The following is a 24049-nucleotide window of genomic DNA, read 5'->3' on the forward strand; positions in this document are numbered from 1 at the left end:
TGTGGCAGTTGACCTTGATCTATAGCAACTGTAAGGGCCTCCACATGGGTACTAAAACAATTCTTTCACATTTCGGTTCTATACAGATTTAAAGATTATGGATTAAACTAAATAACTTGCTAACCTCACCATAAAAATTGCTGGGGGCTTCAATGGCCTACTATAACTAATGAATAAGTGGTTCCCACAGTTCCTTAATCTAAAGATATGATATTAGGTAGGTGCATAAGTTAGTTGCGTTTTTCCTTTTTGATGTTGGCATTCGATTTGCTATAGGTTTATTTATAGATTTCCAATTTATCTGTAGTTCAATGTTGATATTAGAGCTTACATATCGTCATTTTGTCATTGGTAGATAGTGAGTGGAGCTGTGGACGCTATAAAATGGAGTGCGAAGTGGAGAAATCGAAGCATTTCCGACATATTTTTCTGTCTGAGTTCAACAGAAGGGTGACAGAAGCAGAGGTAGCCAGACATTTTCGGCCGTGTATTTGGATAATGCCATTGGACAGCACGCCAAGAAAATGGTTTTATCGTTTTAAGGAGGGTCGTATTGACATTAGTGACTCTCCACGTTCAGGAAGTCCTTGAGGGTTTGATGAAGGTCGTTTAAACGCATTAATCCCCGGTGATCAAAATGTGAAGAAATGTTGTTACTCCAACATTGTGCGACATTTTCATGCAATAGGGGAGGTTCAAAAATCAGGTGTATGGGTACTGCATGCTCTAAGCCAAAACCACGAAAATCAGCGGGTGCCCATATATGCATCCCTGCTTGCTACTCATCACTTGGCATGTGAGAAACACCGACCGTTCCTATCTTGTATCGTTACTGGTGCCCAAAAATGGTATCTTTATGCTAACATAAGGCAAGGTTGAGCCCAAACACACCAGTAACTATCAGTAAAAGGGCCCGCAGGCATCCACAAAAGATTGTTATGCACCTGGTGGAACAGCGAAGGTGTGGCGTACTACGAATCGCTTCCCCGAGGTGTAACCACCTCTGATGGCACTTATCGCCAGCAACTGAGACATCTTGCAGCCGCAGTCCAAGAACAAAGACCAGGAACACTGGTTGAAGTGATGCTGCTCCACGATAACGGCGCCCGCGTTCTGATACATTAATAAAAAGCACCTTAGAGGAGTCTGCCACCCTCAGAGTTTCACCTTTTCCGCTCTCTATCGAACAACCTACAAGGAACTTCGTTTCTGGATGAGAATGCTTCCGAACAGGACTCGATGAACATCCTACATGCGCTGTAATTGTTCGCTTGTACATTTTTGACATGGCTTTTGCATTTTCGGAAATACCATTTTAACTATGTTATGGTGATTTGAAAATGGATCCCGGCCCGAAACTAGTAGCCGGCTGGAGTGACCGAGCGGTTCTAGGCGCTACAGTCTGGAACCGCGCGAGCGCTACGGTCGCAGGTTCGAATCCTGCCTCGGGCGTGGATGTGTGTGATGTCCTTAGGTTAGTTAGGTTTAAGTAGTTCTAGGTTCTAGGGCACTGATGACCTCAGAAGTTAAGTCCGACAGTGCTCAGAGCCATTTGAACCGAAACTAATCATCGAGTGAATAAAAAAGTGAAATTTGCAACTTTGGGTGGTTTTTCGTTGTAGTGATGATTCGACGAGTTCTTCTCCCCAAAACCACGTTATTTCCATAGTCGCGGAATCGAAAAGTTACTCCAGCGTTGGCAGACTGTTGTAAATAGTGAAGGAGAATACATTATTGACGACTAAAGTTTCTGTTATGTGTACCGGTTGTGTTTATTGATCTTATTGAAAATCGTTGCGACGACCTTATGCACCAACGCAATAGAATGAAGGCGTACCCTAGTAGAAAGAAAAATAAAATTAATCTGTGCCTTCTCTACAAGTCTAAATGTAATGACTGTAGCGTATGTTCCTCCTTTAAATGAAATGTTTAAGGATCAAGGGGGTTTTCTTTCAGTTTTTGTGGAATTAGGAAATTGATCTGTTTAATAACTGCGTGAAGGCCTGATTCTTAAATAGTATTCTTTACAAGAAAATCTGATTTAATGTAATATTCGAATTTCGTCACTTAATTCTACAGCTTCAATTTTTAAAATGCTGGTGAATAAAATGGGACCAAAAGACACTCAAGACTATCACGCAAAACAAATCGATTCCGTTTTAAATACGGCCACGTTTAACATTATCCGATTATTTCTCTCATTGATTTTCCTAAAAGTAATTAATTAAATAATCTCGAAATGAATCAATATTCATTTAAGAGAACTTTTCATGTTACTCGCGTTTAATCTGAGCGATATCCAACGAAACAATAAGATACGACAAAACAGACATTAAACCTTTTATCTACGAAAAGGATAAGGATATACTTTCTTCATTACGAGTTACAAAATCATTATTCGTACTTCTCTGAATCTTCTATTGTCCCTGCATTTACTTGCCACTGGAGCACAACGACGGAATGAAACTACACCGTGCAATGCTATCTGGTGCTTTCAACAAAAAGGTTAAAGATAACTTTACAGAGGAAAGGAAACCAAAGAGCGCGTTTTCGATGCTTAAATACACTGTTCAGATGTCACAGGAGGAGGGGGTGTCCTTGGAAAGGCTCAGAGACAGGGAAAAATTTCAGATGAATTACATGTGGTCAGAGATTCCCAAATCAGATACTGAATTGTACAGCGTATACAGGAGCAGATATACACTCGAATCACAGTTTATTAATGATGAGGAATTGACTGAAATTTAAGATAATTGTCCAAGAGAGTCGGTATGGAAGGAAATGGGACTCTGAAGCAGTGACGAACGATGACACGCAGCTGAATTTCTCCAAGGCTGAAGATACTGAGATAGTGCGTATCGCAATAAGCAGTTAACTTGAAGAGAAATAGGCAACTCTAAAAAGAGCAATAACAAACATAGGCTCAAGAAACGTAACTGCGGAGAAACCTTGAGTACAGAAGAAATAATTCATTTAATAAACGAAACAAGGAAATACTGCAATGTAAGTCAGGAATGAAACGAATACGGACTGCAGAGAAGACAAGGCGCAACGGATTCAGGAAAAATGAGAAGAAATCGAAAAAAATGTTGTCTAAAGGACTGATCAGCGTGTAGAAAACTCAAAAATACTTTAGGTGAAATTAAAATTAAGGGCAGAACATTAAGATTGCATTGGCTCAAAATGGTTCAAATGGCTCTGAGCACTATGGGACTCAACTGCTGAGGTCATTAGTCCCCTAGAACTTAGAACTACTTAAACCTAACTAACCTAAGGACATCACAAACATCCATGCCCGAGGCAGGATTCGAACCTGCGACCGTAGCGGTCTTGCGGTTCCAGACTGCAGCGCCTTTAACCGCACGGCCACTTCGGCCGGCAAGATTGCATTGGGAATTCTACAGTTAGACACAGAGGAAAGAGCGGAGAAGTGAAAATATTGCATTGCCGAAGGCTTGTCAGATGTGATAGAAGCAAAGTGGGATCGATATGGACGAAAAAAGTATTCAGTGTTAGAGCCAGAGTTTAGCAGAGCTTTGGAAGACTTGCGATCAAATAAGTGATAAGGGGTAGATAAAATTCCTGTGGAATTTATAAAATAATTCGAGGAAGTGCCAAACAGTCGACTATTCAAGTCGGTTTGTAGGATCTATGAAGATAGAGCCCTATCATCAGACTTTCGGAAAAATACCATACACACAGTTCCGAAGATACATAGGCAGATAAGTTGTAGAATTATCACATGATTATCTCAACGTCTCAACAACCAAGATGCTCACAAGAATAATATACAAAAGAATGACAGAGAAATTCGAGGATGTGGTAGGCAACAACAGATTAGCTACAGGAAAGGGAAAGGCACCAGAAAGGCAGTTTTGACATTGCATTTGATAATGGCAGGATGACAAGAAAGATTAAGACACATTCGTGGGATTTGTCAATCTAGAAAAAGCGTTCGACAAAGTAAAATGGTGCAATATGTTCGAAATTCCGAAAAAAATAGGAGTAAGCTATAGGAAAAGATGGGTAATTCACAATATGCACAAGAACCAAGAACGAAGAGGGGGAAACAAGATTGGAAGATTAAGAACGAAGTGGTCGGCTTAAGAAGTTGGAAGGCGGGTCTGCAGACCTCCGTCCCTGCTCTTCAGTCTATATATCGAAGAAACAATGATGGAAATAAAAGAAAGGTTTAAGACCAGAGTTAAAATTCAGGGTAAAAGGATATCAACAATAAGATTCTCTGATGACATTGCCATCTTCAGTTAAAGTGGAGAAAATAATAGGATTTGTTGAATGGCATGAACAGTAAAATGATTAAAGAATATGAATTGAGAGTAAGAAAGACTAAAGTAACGAGAAGTAGCAGGAATGATGTTAGCAACAAACTTCACATCAAAACTGGGGACTAAGAAGTAGGTGAAGTGAAGAAATTCTGCTTCCTCGGAAGCAAGATAACATACGACGAACGAAGCAAGGACGGCATGCAAAGTAGACAATCACAGCAAAGATAGCACTCCAGTGCAAAGGAAGCCTTCTATTATAAAATATCTACCTTAATTTGAGGAAGAAATTTGTGAGAATGTACGTTTCGATCACATAATTGTTGCGGCGACATTTTTTCACGAAATTCAATCATCAACTTTTTTTTCTGCGAATGGAAAAATATTTTATTGACTCTCATCTACATAGGGAGAAATGAACATCATAAGAAAATAAGAGATATCGGAGCTCCCGCGGAAAGATGTAAGGGTCCATTTTTCCCATATGGTACTCCGCAGGAGAACAGTCGAGAAATGTGGAATTGACAGCGCCTACGTAAAGAACATCACAATATTGTAGGAAAGGCTCCGTTATTTCTAAACTTTCTTTGTTGACACAAGGGGACACTTTCATGACCTTAAAATTTAGAATCAGTTGGGACAGCAATTCGCTCAACCATAAGTAGTATGGTGAAGTGGACTTGTACGAAGTAGATTATTGGTATTTTATTATAACTAAGCTTTCACCACTTTTATTGCCCCCATTAAGAAAACTGTGTGCATTTTGTGGGCGTCTCCGTTTTCCTTCTTACATCATTGTATTCAAACAAACCGTCAGTTTACAATAAAACAGTTTGTTTTAAAGTATAAAACTAAAAATATATCAAGTATTCTATTCAACACAGTTCTATGGAACGTAACGTAAGCCATCGGTCCCCTCCCCCCTCCACCCCCCCCCCCCCCCACTTTTTCTCTCTTCTATTATCTTCAGCTGGACCTACACTGATAAAGTAACAATACAAGACAAATTACCACTCGCTAGAACTTAGAGACATGTTGTAAATAAGACACCCGCATGACATCTAGAACTGAAATACTAGGTTGGCGCATAAACTCGTAGCGTTTTTGTTTTGCATGTTGGTATTTCGGTTGCTATGAGTTTATTTATCGACTGTCATTTTTATTTGTAGTTCAGTGTTGCTATTTGAGTTTGCATATTGTCATTTGGAGACAGTGAATGGCGCTCTGGACGATAGAAAATTTGGGCCGTGTATGCCACTGGACAGCACGGCAGGAAAATGGTTTTCACGATTTAAGGGGTGCAGGACGTCAAACGGGCCGACCTGGAGCAGCAGAGGCACCACAGCACATTTTAATTTCCACAGTCTATACTTTTACAAATAAATTCATAAAACTTTGTCAACATGACCTGGAAGGATTCGGGATTCACACTCATAGCTGTGGAAGCTCTAAAATCATAACAAAATAAATTTTTTACACGTGAAATTTCATCTTTTTTTCATTTAATATTGGCTGCATTTATTGCTACAGGCACACTTTACTTCGTAAGTAAGAGAGATTGCTTCTATGAATTTTGCACAGCATACAAACCACATTTACAGGTGTATGAAACGTTAGAATTTTCCAAATCTGTTAAAAACTGTGGTAAAATTGAGACAATTAACTACAAAATTTGAGTTTTTTCTAAACATGAAGTTTAAAATATAACAACTATTTCATAAATTAAATAAATTCTAGTGTTTCATACAGCTCTAAATATGGTTTGTATGCCGTGGAAGTAACTCTGTTACTTATAAAGAAAAGTGTACCTACAGTAACAAATGCAGCCAGTGGTAAGTGAAAAAAAGATAAAATTTCACATGTAAAACAGATTATTTTGTTATCCACTGCTATGAGTGTGATCCTGAATCCTTCCTGGTCAGCTGACAACATTTTATGAATTTATTGTAAAAGTGTAGAGAGTGAAAATTAAAAAGTGCTGTGGTACCTCTCGTGCTCCAAGTCAGCCCGTTTGACTTCCTACCCCCCCCCCCCCACCCCTCCTTTAATGAGGATCGTTTTAACTTTAGTTACTCTCCACGAACAGGAAGACCTTGTGGGTTTGCTGAAGGTCGTTTAAACGCATTAATCCACAGTGATACACGTCAGTGTACTCGAGAACTGGCAGATGCGATGAACTGTGATCACTCCAACACCGTGCGACTTTTGCACGCAATGGGGGAGGTTCGAAATCCGGGTGTATGGGTACCGCGTGCTTCAAGTTAAAACCATAAAAATCAGCGGCTGGCCATATGTGCATCTATGCTTCGTCGTCACTAACTGGCTTATGAACGACGCCGGCCATTCCTATCCTGTATCTTAGTGATGACGAGAAATGGTGGTCTGGAACCGCGCGACCGCTACGGTCGCAGGTTAGAATCCTGCCTCGGGCATGGATGTGTGTCATGTCGTTAGGTTAGTTAGGTTTAAGTACACTGCTGGCCACCGTAAATGCAACACCCTGAAGGAAGCATCCGAATCAAGTGAAATTTACACCATGGGTTTGCAGCGATGAGATATGCAACTGATTAGAATTTCAGCGCAGACGCACATCACGCGCGCCTGTGGCGCCACCTCATAGCGCCATTTAAGGCTTGGCGATTTCGACGAGTGTACGTTCGGCACGTGTGTTTACCTTGTGGTTGTTTCACAAGACTATCAGTTATGCCTCGTAGACAACAGCGAACATCTTTTGATCAAGTATCCGAGTTCGACAGAGGAAGAATAGTGGCTTACCGAGATTGTGGATTATCATACAGAGAAATCGCTAGTCGTGTTGGACGAAACCAAACAACTGTAATGCGGATATGTGACCGTTGGATGCAGGAGGGTACGACGGACCGACGTGGTCGATCGCATTCACCTCGGTGCACCACTGCACGTGCTGATAGGCAAATTGTGCGCATGGCAGTGACGGATCGCTCAGTGACATCCCGAACCATAGCACAGCACATTGCGTCTGTAACGCATCATCCAGTGTCTGCGCGTACCATTCGACGCCGTTTACAGCAGAGTGGTCTGTCCGCAAGACGTCCATTGCTTCGTCTACCATTGACGCAGAACCACAGACCTCTCCGTCGCCAATGGTGTGATGACAGACGGATGTGGACGGCAGAATGGAATGACGTTGTCTTTACTGACGAGGCACGCTTCTGTCTGCAGCACCACGATGGTCGGATTCGAGTGTGGAGACACCGTGGAGAGAGGATGCTGGACAGCTGCATTATGCATCGCCACACTGGTCTTGCACCGCGTATTATGGTATGGGGCGGTATTGGATATTACTCTCGCACGCCTCTAGTACGCATTGCCGGTACTTTAAATAGCCGGCGCTACATATCCGAGGTGCTGGAGCCAGTTTTCCTTCCTTACCTTCAGGGCTCGGCCACAGCCATATTTCAACAGGATAATGCGCGACCACAAGTGACACGCATTGTCCAAAGGTTCTTCGTCAATAACCAGATTGAATTGCTTCCCTGGCCGGCTCGCTCTCCGGATCTTTCGCCGATAGAAAACATGTGGTCCATGGTTGCTCAACGAGTGACCCAGATTACATCCCCAGCTGCCACACCAGATGATCTTTGGCAACGTGTGGAAGCTGCTTGGGCTGCTGTACCCCAGGAACACATCCAATGTCTCTTTGAATCAATGCCGAGAAGTGTGGCAGCGGTGATCTCCAACAATGGCGGCTACTCTGGCTACTGATTCTGGCAGGAACCACATGTCACAGACGTCTGTAAACGTAATCATTTGATACTTGGTCACCATGTTATCTACAAAATAAATCTTGTTCTGCTACCTCTTGTATTTCTTGGTGTTGCATTTACGGTGGCCAGCAGTGTAGTTCTAAGTCTAGTGGACTGATGACCTCAGATGTTAGGTCCCATAGTACTCAGAGCTTTTTGAACCATTTTTTATAAATGGTGTCTTTATGCTAACATAAGGAAATAAAAGGAATAGTTGACCTTAAAGAAAACAGCAACTGACCGTACAGAGCCTGCCGCATCCAGAAAAGATATAAGCAGCTGCAGTGTGGTGTGCTACTAACTGCTTCCCCCAAGGTGTAGCCATTACTGTCGACATGTGTGGCAACAACTGAGATGTCTTGCAGACGCAATCGAAGAACAGCCTTCAGGAAGACTGCTTGCAGTGATGCTACTCTGCGGTAAAGCCCACCCGCATTGTGCCAGGCTCGCAAAAAACACTATACACGAGTTGGGTTGGGAAGTCATTCCGCACCCACCTTATTCACCTGATCTTGCGCCCTCAGATTTACACCTTCTCCGCTCTCTATGAAACAACATTCAAGGAAATTTATAAATGACAGAGCGCAGCAATCAGTAGACCTTTTTTTTTTTTTTTTGCAGGTTTTATTACGCAAATCCAGATTTCGGCTAGTGCCTAGCCGTTATCAACACATTACTTTTTATTAAAAAATAATTTTAATTAAAAAATATAGTACACTGATAATGGCTAGGCACCAGCCGAAATCTGGATTTGCGCAATAAAACTTGCAAAAAAAAAAAGGACGACTGGTTTCTTCGCTGTATCATTTGTAAATTACATAACAGTCACTGAGTGCACCCACTTTCCTAATACAAGGTAACCTGATAATCAAGGAAATTTCTTTGTGGATGAAAATGCGCCCCGAACATGGCTCGACAATTTCTTCGCCTAAAAACCACGTGATTTACTCAGTCGCGGAATCGAAAAGTTACCCCAGCATCGGGAGCCTGTTGTAAACAGTGAAGGAGAAGACTAAAACCTCTGTTCTGTATGTCTCTTGTATTTGTTAAACTTGTGGAAAAACGCTACGAACTTATTCCCCACCCCAAAATAAACAGAAAAAGGGCTGACCCCACCTACATATTATTTCTCGAAGTATCGCGTTGTCCACTAGATCCCGGCGCCGCTGGGGCCGTGATCCGCCTCCGCTAGCCTATCATATTGTTTTCCAGAGGACGGAGGCGACTCAGCGACGGCGCCCGTCGTCTTGGTAACGAGGTGTCCAACCAGCAGCAGCTCCGTCCGTCGTCCGAGCTTGATTAACGACCGCCTTTATTAACGACGCCTGAAATATTAGCCCCGGTAATGGTACGCATTCAATTAGGGACCCGCGACCAGATCCATCATCGGGTTGGAAGACGAGTGATGTTAGGGGCAAGGGCGCCATGGCCAACGACCTCCGTAATTGAATGTTTTTTTTCTAGGTGTAGGTCTATGGTTTTGGTATCGCAGTTACTGATCTCAGGCTCTACGCTACAGAAGAGGCGTCATTTTTGACGTGGACGCGTCAGCAGGCGATCTGTTTCCCGGCATACTCTCCATCAAGCTAAAAATCTACTTCCAACCTTTAACAATCTCAGCTTTGAGCAGCTGACGAAGATTACCGTTTAATACCATCATTTCAAATACTGGTTTCGTTTTGCGATTCTGCACTCATGGAAAGAATCCACCGCTTGTCCTACATCGTTATGGAATACTAATATATTTTCTGCGTACTTTCAAATAAGTTGTTTCCAAATCTTTGTGGCTTATTGACCTTGTCGTATCCACAGTGCAGCGCCAAGGAAACTGGTATACATACGCGTATTCAGCTATAGAGCTATGTAAAGAGGCAGAATACGGCGCTGCAGTCTGCATAAGACAACAAGTGTCTGGCGCAGTTGTTAGATCGGTTACTGCTGCTACAGTGGAGGTTATCAAGATTTAAGTGACTCTGAACGTGGTGCCATAGTCGGCGCACTACAGATCGGACACAGCATCCCGAGGTAACGATGAAGTGGGGATTTTCTCACACGATCATATCACGAGCGTACCGTGAATATCAGGAATCCGGTAAAACATCAAATCTGCGATATAGCTGTGGCCGGAAAAAGATCCTGTAATACCGGGACCAACGACGACTGAAGCGAATCGTTCAACATGACAAAAGTGCAACCCTTCCGCAAACTGCTGGAAATTCCAATGCTGCACCATGAACAAGTGTCAGCGTGAGATCCATTCAACGAAACATCATCGATATGGGCTTTCGGAGTCGAAGGCTCACTCGTGTACCCTTGACGACTGAGCGACACAAAGCTTTACGCCACCCCTAGGCCCGTCAACACCGACATTGGACTGTTGATGACTGGAAACATGTTGCCTGGTCGGACGAGTACGGGTATGGAGACAACGTCATGAAATTAAAATTATATTAATACCTTCAGCTGTTGACGGGCGTTGATATATATCAACGGGGACAGGAAAAAAATGTGTGCCCCGACCGGGACTCCAAACCGGGATCTCCTGCTTACATGGCAGACGCTCTATCCATCTGACCCACCGAGGGCACAGAGGATAGAGCGACTGCTGGGACTATCTGGCGCACGCCTCCCGCGAGACTCACATTCTCACCTTGTATGTCCACACACTACATTCGTAGTGTTCCACCGCAACACACTCATTACTCGTGGAAGACATTCTTACCAAGTCCCGTTAGAATTCGGGGAATATGTGTGCATCCGCACAGAAGAAGAAGGTCATGGCCGGTATTGCCAGAACGATATACTTATATGGATATGGTGTCTGTTCTTTCGGACATGTCCGAAGAATGTAGGGTGTGGGCATGCAAGGTGAGAATGTGGGTCTCGCGGGATGCGTGCACGAGATAGTCTCTGCAGTCACGCTATCGTTTGTGCCCTCGGTGGCTCAGATGGATAGAGCGTCTACCATGTAAGTAGGAGATCCCGGGTTGGAGTCTCAATCGGGGCACACATTTTCACCTGTCCCCGTTGACGTATAACAACGCCCGTCAGCAGCTGAAGGCATTAACATAATTCTAATTTCGTTCTAGACAGCTGCAGGTCATCAATGGTGTCTGTTTTTTGGACATGTCCGAAAGAACAGACACCATATCTACATAAGTACATCCTCATCAATACATGGAAGCTGCCGCGTTTCGTGATGAAACTTGGGTAACTATCACAAAGCAGCGGGAAAATGGTGAACCATCACCACCAAAGAAAGCAGAGGGAACACCGTTGGCCGGAAAGATCACTGAGTCAGTTTTCTGGCAGGTAAAAACGATTCTGGTGATAGATTATCATCCCACTGGTCACACAATTACGGGACAGTACTACGTTATCCTCCTGTTCCAACTGCAGCAAAAGATATGCGAAAATAGGTCACGTTTGGCGAGGAAGGAAGTCATCTTTTATCAAGACTTCATACGAATACGGAAGTGTCGTTGCATGGTGAAAATACGTGAAATAAGACACTAATTGTTACCGCAGTCGTCTTATTCCCCTCATTTCTCTCCATCAAATTTCCATCGCTTCTCCAAACTCAAAATGTTCCTCGACGGACGGAAATTCTCGTCAAACGAAGAAATGATAGCCGAAGTTGACAGATATTTTGCGGGCCTGGAGGAATCTAATTTTCTAGATGGGATCAAGGCACTGGAATATAACTGGAGTAAGTGCATTAGCGTGCAGGGAGATTAGATTGAAAAACTAAAAAAAAAAACAACACTGAGTTAGTCGTTACTTTCTATTACGTTCCGACAGCTTTCCAAACTACCCTCGCAGGTGACGAAAGCACTCGGCTCGGTCGCTCACCTGGTGAAGACGTCCGGGTAGTGCGTCCTGGCGAAGGCCTTCTCCAGCTCCTCCAGCTGGAACGAGGTGAAGGTGGTGCGGTAGCGGCGCTGCTTGCGCCGCGGCGCCTCCGCCTCGGCATCCGCCTCGTCCAGGTCGTCGTGGTCCGAGGGCGCGCCTCCGCCTCCGCCTGCGGGGGCGGGCCCCAGCGCGGCGGCGGGCACCGCGCCGCCGCCGCCGCCTCCGTGGTCCGAGTCCCCGTCGCAGTGGCTGGCGGGGGTGGCGCCGGCCGCGGGCGTCGACGACTCGCGGCTGCCCTCCGAGGACGAAGGCGGGGACGGCGCAGGCTCGGGATCTGCCAAGACAGTCACACTTTGTCACCGTTACGTCAGAGATTGGGTTTGCTTGTAGTGGTAACATCAGCTTGTAACATATCGGCCAGACGAGAGGCTGTCACTGATGGGACAAAAGTCCTGAGGTAGCGATATGGACATACACAGACGGTGACAGTATCACGTACACAACGTATGACAGGGGCGCTTTGGCGGAAGTGTCGTTTGTGTTCAGCTGATACGTGTGACAAGTTTTCCTATATGACTATGGCCGACGACTACCAAATTTCAGGCATTGCCTCTCACCACAAAACACTGACCGACGGCCTTCACTCAACGACGAAGAGCAGCGGCGTTTGTGTAGAGTTATCAGTGCTAACGGACAAGCAACGCTACGTGAAATAACTGAAAAAATCAATGTGGAGCGTACGACGAACGTATCAGTTTGAACAGTGCGGCGAAGTTTGGCTTCAATGGGCTATGACAGCAGATGAGCGACGCGAATGTCTTTGTTAACAGCACGAGATCGCCCGATGCGCCTCTCCTGGATTGGACCCTACACGATTGTAAAACCGCACCCTTATTAGATGAGCCCCGATTTCAGTTTGTAAGAAGTGAAGGTAGGTTTCGAATGTGGCGCAGACCCCATGAAACTATGGACCCAAATGCTGCCCGTATGCTGCAGACCCATCCAAGTAGCGAGGTACAACAAAATGGATAACATAAAAGTTTTCTCCATGAAAAAATAGACGTATCTGGTAACTTTACGGTGATTGGTCAGTCGGTGACGAAGTCTATTAGTCTCAAACAGATATAATAACTCCCATTTTGATATATAAGATACTTAAGTATTCGCTCGCTTGGTTGTGTGAAGACTGTAAAGATTGTAAGCTTCTAAGTCAATGCAATGAAAAGATACGACCATTTATGTTATATGTTTTGCAACCTGTAGATGATTTGTATACATGCTGGCATTTAGTCCGGCGAACAGAAATTGCACTCTGTCAGCTCTCGTCTCTTTACTGGGTGATTACAGGCGATGAGAATTGTTTCTGCATTCAGAGACTCGAACCCGGTACCTCCTGCAGCAGTACGTCGTAGTGAAGGACTTTAGCGTCCTCGATTATGAAGGCGAGTGAGCACCCCGGTGTCAGTGTTGGGTGTGTCGTGGCTGGATGGTCAGTGGAGTCGCTGAGTGGGCTATGCGAGGCGTTCCCCGCCTCAGCAGCGGTCGGCGTGGCGCTGCGCTGCGGCCGTGTATCGCGGATGTGTCGCGGCTGACGTCAGCTCAGCTCCGCTCCGGAAGACGCGTGGATACCTGCGTGCCGTGTCACGGTCCCCCATTAGCCGGCCGCTGCTCTGCCCGCCCCCAGCTAATGGAGCGCGCTGCGCGGGCCCCCGGCCGCCTTATCGGCCCCTGCCCGGCGCCACCGCGGCTATCGTCGCGGCCGCAGAGAGGACTCTCAGCGCGTCCGCGTGTCTGTGCGGCCAGCAGCAGGCCACAGGCCGCAGCAGTGCCGTACTACATAACCTCACCTGCACTGCCGCTTCACATATACACTCCTGGAAATTGAAATAAGAACACCGTGAATTCATTGTCCCAGGAAGGGGAAACTTTATTGACACATTCCTGGGGTCAGATACATCACATGATCACACTGACAGAACCACAGGCACATAGACACAGGCAACAGAGCATGCACAATGTCGGCACTAGTACAGTGTACATCCACCTTTCGCAGCAATGCAGGCTGCTATTCTCCCATGGAGACGATCGTAGAGAAGCTGGATGTAGTCCTGTGGAACGGCTTGCCATGCCATTTCCACCTGGCGCCTCAGTTGGACCAGCGTTCGTGCTGGACGTGCAGACCGCGTGAGACGACGCTTCATCCAGTCCCAAACATGCTCAATGGGGGACAGATCCGGAGATCTTGCTGGCCAGGGTAGTTGACTTACGCCTTCTAGAGCACGTTGGGTGGCACGGGATACATGCGGACGTGCATTGTCCTGTTGGAACAGCAAGTTCCCCTGCCGGTCTAGGAATGGTAGAACGATGGGTTCGATGACGGTTTGGATGTACCGTGCACTATTCAGTGTCCCCTCGACGATCACCAGTGGTGTACGGCCAGTGTAGGAGATCGCTCCCCACACCATGATGCCGGGTGTTGGCCCTGTGTGCCTCGGTCGTATGCAGTCCTGATTGTGCCGCTCACCTGCACGGCGCCAAACACGCATACGACCATCATTGGCACCAAGGCAGAAGCGACTCTCATCGCTGAAGACGACACGTCTCCATTCGTCCCTCCATTCACGCCTGTCGCGACACCACTGGAGGCGGGCTGCACGATGTTGGGGCGTGAGCGGAAGACGGCCTAACGGTGTGCGGGACCGTAGCCCAGCTTCATGGAGACGGTTGCGAATGGTCCTCGCCGATACCCCAGGAGCAACAGTGTCCCTAATTTGCTGGGAAGTGGCGGTGCGGTCCCCTACGGCACTGCGTAGGATCCTACGGTCTTGGCGTGCATCCGTGCGTCGCTGCGGTCCGGTCCCAGGTCGACGGGCACGTGCACCTTCCGCCGACCACTGGCGACAACATCGATGTACTGTGGAGACCTCACGCCCCACGAGTTGAGCAATTCGGCGGTACGTCCACCCGGCCTCCCGCATGCCCACTATACGCCCTCGCTCAAAGTCCGTCAACTACACATACGGTTCACGTCCACGCTGTCGCGGCATGCTACCAGTGTTAAAGACTGCGATGGAGCTCCGTATGCCACGGCAAACTGGCTGACACTGACGGCGGCGGTGCACAAATGCTGCGCAGCTAGCGCCATTCGACGGCCAACACCGCGGTTCCTGGTGTGTCCGCTGTGCCGTGCGTGTGATCATTGCTTGTACAGCCCTCTCACAGTGTCCTGAGCAAGTATGGTGGGTCTGACACACCGGTGTCAATGTGTTCTTTTTTCCATTTCCAGGAGTGTATTTATTTAGCACATGGCCTAGTACTTCCAATCAATTAATTAAATGTGAATCGTCTACTGTACAACCTGGAGCGGTTCCAGACTGTAGCGCCTTGAACCGCTCGGCCTCCCCGGCCGGCTGACCTTGCAAAGCGGACGTTTATACTGCTGGAAGATCTCATCGACATAGGGGGAATCTTCAAGCAGCTGTTCACGTAGTTCGCTACTGTCATGTTGCCTTCGACAGATCCCATGGAAGCCCAACTCAGTGTGGCCCATAGCATAGTTCGGCCCTCACTGGCCTGCATCTGCGGTGCGGTGTATATTTCGCGAACACGTTATGAAGATAAAATTAGAGAGATTCGAGCCCACAATGAGGCTTACCAGCAACCTCTGCGTTTTGTGATGGAAAGTGGTCATCCAATAAAATATGGCCTACTCGTTACTTCACCATCCTTCAGCCATAGGTACTCACGACAGTAGAACTCCAACAGGCGACCAGCTTCGCTGTTTCAGAGATTTTCGGTTTTAGCCGCAACTACACAACAACGTGTCCTTTGTCAAACCCGTTTATATCAGCAGATTTAGGCATTTGCGGCCCGTATCTTCGCTATAACGACTGCCCATTGGTCAGTCTTCCCCTTAAATTATTTCCTTACTCCATGAAGTGCCCGCAACACTAACAGGAGGCATCCAACCTAGCGGTGGGCAGTGATCATAATGTTTTGGCTCATCAGTGTAGGTTACATAAAAAAATACATATGATGAAAAGACTGAAGTACCCAGAAGGGGAAGAGGAAACGAAATGAGACTTCACAGTTTGAGAGTACTGTTGTTGTTATGGTCTTCAGTCCGAAGACTGGTTTGATGCAGTTCCACATGTTAATCTATCCTGCGCAAACTTCTTCATCTCTGCATAATCACTGTAACGTACATCCTTCTGAATCTGCTTACTGTATTCATCTCTTGGTCTCCCCCTACGATTTTCACTTACCACACTTCCCTCCAGCACTAAACTGGTGACCCCTTGATGTCTGAGGAAGTGCCCTATCTACCGATCCCTTCTTCTAATCAGATCGTGCAACAAATTTCTTTTCTCCGCAGTTCAGTTGAGTAGTTTCTCATTAGTTACGTGATTCATCCATCTAATCTTCAGCATTCTTCTGTACGACCACATTTTAAAAACTACTATTCTCTTCTTGTCTAAACTGTTCTCTGTCCATATTTCACTTTCATACTTGGCTTCACTCCACACAAATACTTTCAGAAAAGACTTCCTGACACTTAAATCTATAATCGGTGTTAGCAAACCTCTCTCCTTCATAAACGCTATTCTTACTATTGCCATTCTAAATTTTATATCCTCTCTACTTCGACCATCTTGAGTTGTTTTGCTGTCCAAATAACAAGTATCTCGTTACCTGATGTAATTCCCTCAATATGACCATATTTAACTCGACAATATTCCACATACTTGTTTTACGTTTGTTGATGTTCATATTATATCCTTCAACACATTGTCCATTTCCTTCAACAGCTCTTGCAAGGCCGTCGAGAGGATATGTAATTTTATTTCAGAGATTACAAAATCGTGTCAAACTTAGCAGTATGAGTCAACTTATCGGTATGACGTTGCACACCCTCTAGCCTGGATGCATCCACTGATTCGGTTGAGAAGGATGTCACAGAGCCGTTATATCCTCTCCTGAGGCAGAGATGGCCTGGAACCGCTGTAACTGGTCCTTCATATCCTGGGTACTACAACTCGGACGGAATTGATGTCCGAGGTCGTCCCACGGATGTTCTGTCAGGGATAGATCCGAGGATCGTACTAGCCACAGGAGTGCCTCAGCCTAAGAATTAATAGAAACACGTGCCGCTAACGATGAGCATTGTCATCTTGAAAAATAGCACCAAGATACAGTCACGTGAGAGGTACCAGGTGAGGACATGTGGATGACCGTGACGTACCCATGTGCCATTACAATTCCCTCAGTCACAACCAGCCGTCGCCTGAAATCATACTCGATGACTCTCCACACCGTAACACCAGGAAGAACTCCGCTGTGTCCTTCGAAAACATTGTAATAATGGGAACTCCTCCCAGGTCGCCACCAGACTCGTCGGCGATGGTCGTCCGGGGTAGTGTAGAACCACGATACATCAATGAACACAATGCAACGAATTTCATCAGCAGCCCATCTTTCCCCGTCATGACACCACTCTAAATGCAGCCTTTTGTGTTGTGGTTTTAACGGCAGCGTAACCATCGGACGTTAGTTCTCTAGTCCGCCTGCTAGATGGGGTTACGACGTGCTTGGTGCACAATACGGTGCTCCACCCTTGTGGCGGTCACATGTGTCCGATCAGAACCTTGATGACGACTCTGCCTGCCTTCACAGTCCCACAGAGCCCAATATCGGGCCTCAGTCACATCCGAATACCACAAATCTCAATCTTGCACGATTCTTCCAATTGTACAAGTGAAGATCCACAATGACGCTCCTTTGAAAATCGGTCATGTGTTGATAACGCTGTCTCACACATGAGTATGAGCCATCTCCTTGTCCTTAACAGCGATCACTCAGCGTCTCACACTTCGCATACCTTATATACATCAACCACACTAAACACGAACAACACTAATGCACTCTATTGGCCGTTCTGCTTGTTGCAAAGAATTGTAACTCTGATCAGTAACATAACAACAGATAGGTTTATTTACATGAAGCTACATTGGCATTCGACTATGTCCTCGCGGAGGCACCTGCGAACCCGAAGATGCGTACAGAGCGACTTGAAACAAAATGCCCACGTATAGTGAATCGCACGTGAAGTAGACGTCAAATTGAAATTCATTGCAAGAATGCTCACGAAACGTAGTACATGAACAAACGAAGTAGCTTACAAAAAACTCATTTTTACACTATCTGATCATTGTTCGTCAGTCTGGCATCCGCACCAGACAGGGTTGACATAGGTAATAGGGAAAATCGAAAGAAGAGTACGACGTTTCGTTACGGGTTCATTTAGGAATCGCGAAAACGTCACGGAGATACTCAGTAAACTCCAGTGGCAGGCGCTGCAAGAGAGCTGTTTTGCATCACGGCATGCTCTACTGCTAAAATTCCGAGAGTGTACGTTCCTGGAAGACTCGACCAATATATTGCTTTCTCCTGTGTATATTTCGTGAAAAGGTTATGAAGATAAAATTAGAGAGATTGGAGCCCACAAGGAGGCTTAACACCAGCCGCTCTACCCGCTAACCATACGTGACTGGAACAGGAAAAGGAGCAAGTGAGAGTGGTACACAAAGTACCCTCCGCCACACACCTTGAGATAACAGAAATGAAGATTAGGTTCCAACGTAGTGTCGACGACAGGGTCGTTATAGACCGAGCTCAGTCTCGGGCAGGGAAGGAAATCATTCGTGTCCTTTTCAAAGGAACCACCACCCGGCACTTTTTTTTAGACGTTATAGGGAAACGCTGGAAAACCTAAGTCGGCCGGTGTGGCCAAGCAGTTCTAGGCGCTTCAGTCTGGAACCGCGGGACCGCTACGGTCGCAGGTTCGAATCCTGCCTCGGGCATGGATGTGTGATGTCCTTAGGTTAGTAATGTTTAAGCAGTTCTAAGTTCTAGGGGACTGATGACCTCAAATGTTGAGTCCCATAGTGTTTTGAGCCATTTGAACCATTTTTGGAAAACTTAATTCTGGCTGATCACAGCGGTATCTGAACCGGCGGCCTCTCAAAAACGACTCCAGTGTCTTATCACCGCACCACCTTCCTCGAATAAGTGTGTATGAGAGGAAGGGTGTATCGTCTCCAATGAAGAACAAGCTGCCTGGATTAGTTGTTTCGACACAAATGGAATGGCGTCGGTCGGTTGTGAAAGTGTTTTTCGGCGCTGCTAACCTAGTCAAGTATAGTTAGGAGAAATCAGTGCGTGCAGCAAGTCTTCATACTCGTAGTAAACAAATGCCGACATAACACAGGCAGCTTGAAGTCAAAGAAATGTTACATGTAACTGAGTTTGAAATGGTTGAAATTCGTTCATATGTTCAGTGAAGATAGCCTCTGCAAACATTATTGAAAGCCAATGTTGGTAGCGAGGAGAACTTAGTAAATACCAGCCGGGAGTCATGCACCTTCTATCGACTTCTATAAAAACGGCTGCTCCAGTCAGCCGCAGTGGCATAACTCTTCCTGGAGTGAACGATTAAGAAATCACTGCAATATTCAAACCAACCATCAATTTGAGGACAGTTGAGGAGTGCATTAGCAAAAGTGGACGACTGGGCTTTTCACTTTCTTGCAGGAGAGACCAAAAACAAATATGCGTAGAGCACTGAATATTTGTAGATGATCCTTACGATTATTTAAAAATAAATTTCAGTTCGTTTTGTGATACGGAGTGAATAACAAAGGTGCATTTTGTTAATAAATTAAGGATAATGGCGGTTTTGTAGCTCGCTGACGATATGTCCGAGTTTGAGACAGAAATCTTTAAAGAACAGTGCAATTTTGAAATCAGTGCCTCACTAAAATTACTTTTTTATGGCATCTTTTGATAGTAACACAACCTATGGGCATAAGTAAGCAGCCCATATTAAGAGACCTGTAGTTACTTAAAGGAAAAACATAGTTATATATCATGTTCTTAATCTTCTTTTACTATGTAAACTTTCTTCACGCATTAAACTAGTTTGCAATAGTCACTATTCTTCTGATCCTGATGAGCTACTTAATACTGACAACCACAATGTCTTCATGATCAGAATTTACCAAATGTCCACATTCACAACTTCCGATATGGACAACACTATCAAGATCATTCTGACACTGAACTGAATTTCTCAGGGACGTTTTTATATCACTGAAACAATGTCATGGCAGTTTGCCCCGCAGTGCTTGGTAAACAGTTTTTCGACATCGTTAGCTCTCTGAGGGTTGATTTTGCTGCTAATTGGAATTGGTGTGGAATTAGCATACAGTAATTGCTTACACTTCTGAGTTGGGGGAGTTATTACAGGCCGCGCGGGATAGCTGAGCGGTCTCGGGCACTGCAGTCATGGACTGTGCGGCTGGTCCCGGCGGATGTTCGAGTCCTCCCTCGGGCATGGGTGTGTGTGTTTGTCCTTAGGATAATTTAGGTTAAGTAGAGTGTAAGCTTAGGGACTGATGACCTTGGCAGTTAAGTCCCATAAGATTACACACACATTTGAACAGTTATTACATCTATGCTACCGAGCGAGGTGGCGCAGTGGTTCGACACTGGACTCGCATTCGGGAGGACGACGGTTCAATCCCGCGTCCGGCCATCCTGATTTAGGTTTTCCGTGATTTCCCTAAATCACTCCAGGCAAATGCCGGGATGGTTCCTCTGAAAGGGCACGGCCGACTTCCTTCCCCATCCTTCCCTAATCCGATGAGACCGATGACCACGCTGTCTGGTCTCCTTCCCCAAAAACCAACCAACCAACCAACATCTATGCTGTAGTTCAGCTCTAGTCTTACAAGATTTTCTTTTCTTTTGTATATTGATAGATAAAATGCAAGTTTGGCTTCATTTTAAAACTGCTTTTGTTTCGTCTCTCCGTTGTTTACTTTATCATACACTGAAGCGCCAAAGAAATTAGTATAGGCATGCGTATTCAAATAGAGAGATATGTAAACAGGCAGAATACGGCACTACGATCGGCAGGCCTATGTAAGTCAACAAGTGTCTTGCGCAGTTGTTAGATTTGTTACTGCTGCTACAATGGCACGTTATCAAGATTTAAATGGGTTTGAACTTGGTGGTACATTCTGTGCACGAGCGATGGGGCTCAGAATCTCCAAGGTAGCTGGCTGGCTCTGAGCACTATGGGACTTAACATCTATGGTCATCAGTCCCCTAGAACTTAGAACTACTTAAACCTAACTAACCTAAGGACATCACACAACACCCAGTCATCACGAGGCAAAGAAAATCCCTAACCCCGCCGGGAATCGAACCCGGGAACCCGGGCGTGGGAAGCGAGAACGCTACCGCACGACTACGAGCTGCGGACTCCAAGGTAGCGATGAAGTGGGGATTTTCCCGTACATTCATTTCACGAGTGTACCGTGAATATCACGAATACGGTAAAATATCAGATAGCCGACATCGTTGTGACCGCAAAAAGATCCTGCAAGAACGGGACCAACGATGACTGAAGAGAACCGTTCAACGTGACAGAAGTGCAACCCTTCCGTAGATTTCTGCAGATTTCAATGCTGGGCCATCAAGAAGTGTCACCATGCGAACCATCAACGAAACATCATCGACATGGGCTTTCGGAGTCGAAGGCCCACTTGTGTACTCTTGATGACTGCAGAACAGAAAGCATTACGGCTCACCTGGATCCGTCAGCACCGACAATGGACTGCTGATGACCGGAAACATGTTGCCTGATCGGACGAGTCTCGTGTGAAATCGTATCGAGCGGATGGACGTGTACGGGTATGAAGACAACCGCATGAATCCGTGGAACCTGCTTGTCAGCAGAGGGCTGTCTGAGCTGGTGGAGGCTCTCTAATGGTGTAGGGCGTGTGCAGTTGGAGTGATATGGCACCCCTGATACGTCTAGATACGACTCTGACTGGTGACACATACGTAATTATCCTATCTGATCACCTACATCCGTTAATGTCCATTGTGCATTCCAACGGACTTGGAGAATTCCTGCAGGACAATACGTCCAAAATTGCTACAGAGTGGCTTCAGGAACACACTTCTGAGTTTAAACACTTCCGCTGGCTTCCAAACTCACCAGACATGAACATCATTGAGCATATCTCGGATGCCTTCCAACGTACTGTTCAGAAGAAATCCCCTCGTACTCTTACGGATTTATGGACGGCTGTGCATGAATCATGGTGTCAGTTCCCTCCAGCACTACTTCAGACATTAGTCGAGTCCATGCCACGTCGTGTTGCGGCGCTTCTGCGTGCTCGGGGGCCCTATATGATATTAGGCAGGTTTACCAGTTCTTTTTTTTTTTTTTTTTTTTGCATCTTTAGTGTAGGAGGATAGAAGTGAGATGTATGAGACTTAGTAGAGTGTCCTGTAACACAAGAAAAGGAGATATGGCTTATAATACAGGGTGATTCAAAAAGAATACCACAACTTTAAAAATGTGTATTTAATGAAAGAAACATAATATAACCTTCTGTTATACATCATTACAAAGAGTATTTAAAAAGGTTTTTTTTCACTCAAAAACAAGTTCAGAGATGTTCAATATGGTCCCCTCCAGACACACGAGCAATATCAACCCGATACTCCAACTCGTTCCACACTCTCTGTAGCATATCAGGCGTAACAGTTTGGATGGCTGCTGTTATTTCTCGTTTCAAATCATCAATGGTGGCTGGGAGAGGTTGCCGAAACACCATATCCTTAACATACCCCCATAAGAAAAAATCGCAGGGGGTAAGATCAGGGCTTCTTGGAGGCCAGTGATGAAGTGCTCTGTCACGGGCTGCCTGGCGGCCGATCCATCGCCTCGGGTAGTTGACGTTCAGGTTTCATAACTAACCTTTTTCGTAGGACTCTCCATACAGTTGATTGTGGAATTTGCAGCTCTCTGCTAGCTCTGCGAGTCGATTTTCCTGGGCTGCGAACAAATGCTTGCTGGATGCGTGCTACATTTTCATCACTCGTTCTCGGCCGTCCAGAACTTTTCCCTTTGCACAAACACCCATTCTCTGTAAACTGTTTATACCAACGTTTAATACACCACCTATCAGGAGGTTCAACACCATACTTCGTTTGAAATGCACGCTGAACAACTGTCGTCGATTCACTTCTGCCGTACTCAATAACACAAAAAGCTTTCTGTTGAGCGGTCGCCATCTTAGCATTAACTGACGCTGACGCCTAGTCAAGAGCGCCTCAAGTGAACAAATGTACAACTAAATGAAACTTTATAGCTCCCTTAATTCTCCGACAGATAGTGCTTAGCTCTGCCTTTTGTCGTTGCAGAGTTTTAAATTCCTAAAGTTGTGGTATTCTTTTTGAATCACCCTGTATTAAAGGCTGCAAAGCTCACTTGTCGTGAAGGGAAGTTATTACCGGCCGACTCAGCCTTCCATATTATAGCCATTGTTCGATACGCTCAGTAAGTTTACTTAATAGGCGAATCATTGGCCGAGAGTACAGTAAAACGATGTTTTCCGACAAAAGTGCCGACAACCTCAGCGATGTCGGCCGCGGCAACTCGGCCGCAATTCGCGATACGGTCACGAGCGGCGGCCGCGTGCAGTCGTGCGACCGCAGCGTCACGCCGCGGCCCGCGATAGAGCCGTCACCGGGGCAGGTAGCAGTCACCAGCAGGTAGTAACCAGGTGGCTGTGGGGCCCCACGGCATGGCTCTGAGCCGGCCGCGCCTCGCCAGCGGAAGGGCCCGCTGCCCGCTGCGCGCTATCTGCCGCGGCCGGCCCGCCGTAATGCCAGAGTCGTGTACGCGGCCGACTCGGATTAATTGTCGCCGCCAGCGTCCGCTTTCCTCAGTAAAAGCATTTCGTGTCAAATTATCTCGTCCACCGTGAAGTCCCGAGCGCCGGGTTTTGCTGTGTCCGCTGGTCGGTATTTCGACCGAGGAAGGCTTTGTCGACAACACGAAATGGATTGCATAAGAAGAGAGGAAGAAATAGTCGACGAGTTTAGATATTTCGGCAACTGACGATGGCAGAAGTAGAGAGAATACACACTACAGACTAGCAATAGAGAAGCGTTTCTGAAGAAAAAAGGAATCTGTTAATGTCGAATATAAATTTAACTCCTAGATAGGCGTTTCTGGAGGTATTTGTCTCGAGTGGCCTTGTATGGATG

General features: G+C 45.9%; 1 protein-coding gene across 1 annotated transcript in view; it reads right to left on the reverse strand.

The window, feature by feature from the left end:
• Window positions 1-9218: 9218 nt before the first annotated feature.
• The window catches only part of LOC126235569 (translation initiation factor IF-2-like), a 137594-nt gene continuing 122763 nt past the window's right edge, over window positions 9219-24049 (reverse strand). Inside the window, exons 5-6 of the mRNA XM_049944286.1 lie at window positions 11921-12254; window positions 9219-9378 (exon numbers count right to left, since the gene is read on the reverse strand). Of these exons, the coding sequence (XP_049800243.1) occupies window positions 9219-9378; window positions 11921-12254 (494 nt within the window). The remainder of the gene's footprint in view (window positions 9379-11920; window positions 12255-24049) is intronic.

This window comes from Schistocerca nitens, chromosome 2, assembly GCF_023898315.1.
Source record: "Schistocerca nitens isolate TAMUIC-IGC-003100 chromosome 2, iqSchNite1.1, whole genome shotgun sequence".
NCBI lineage: Eukaryota > Metazoa > Arthropoda > Insecta > Orthoptera > Acrididae > Schistocerca > Schistocerca nitens.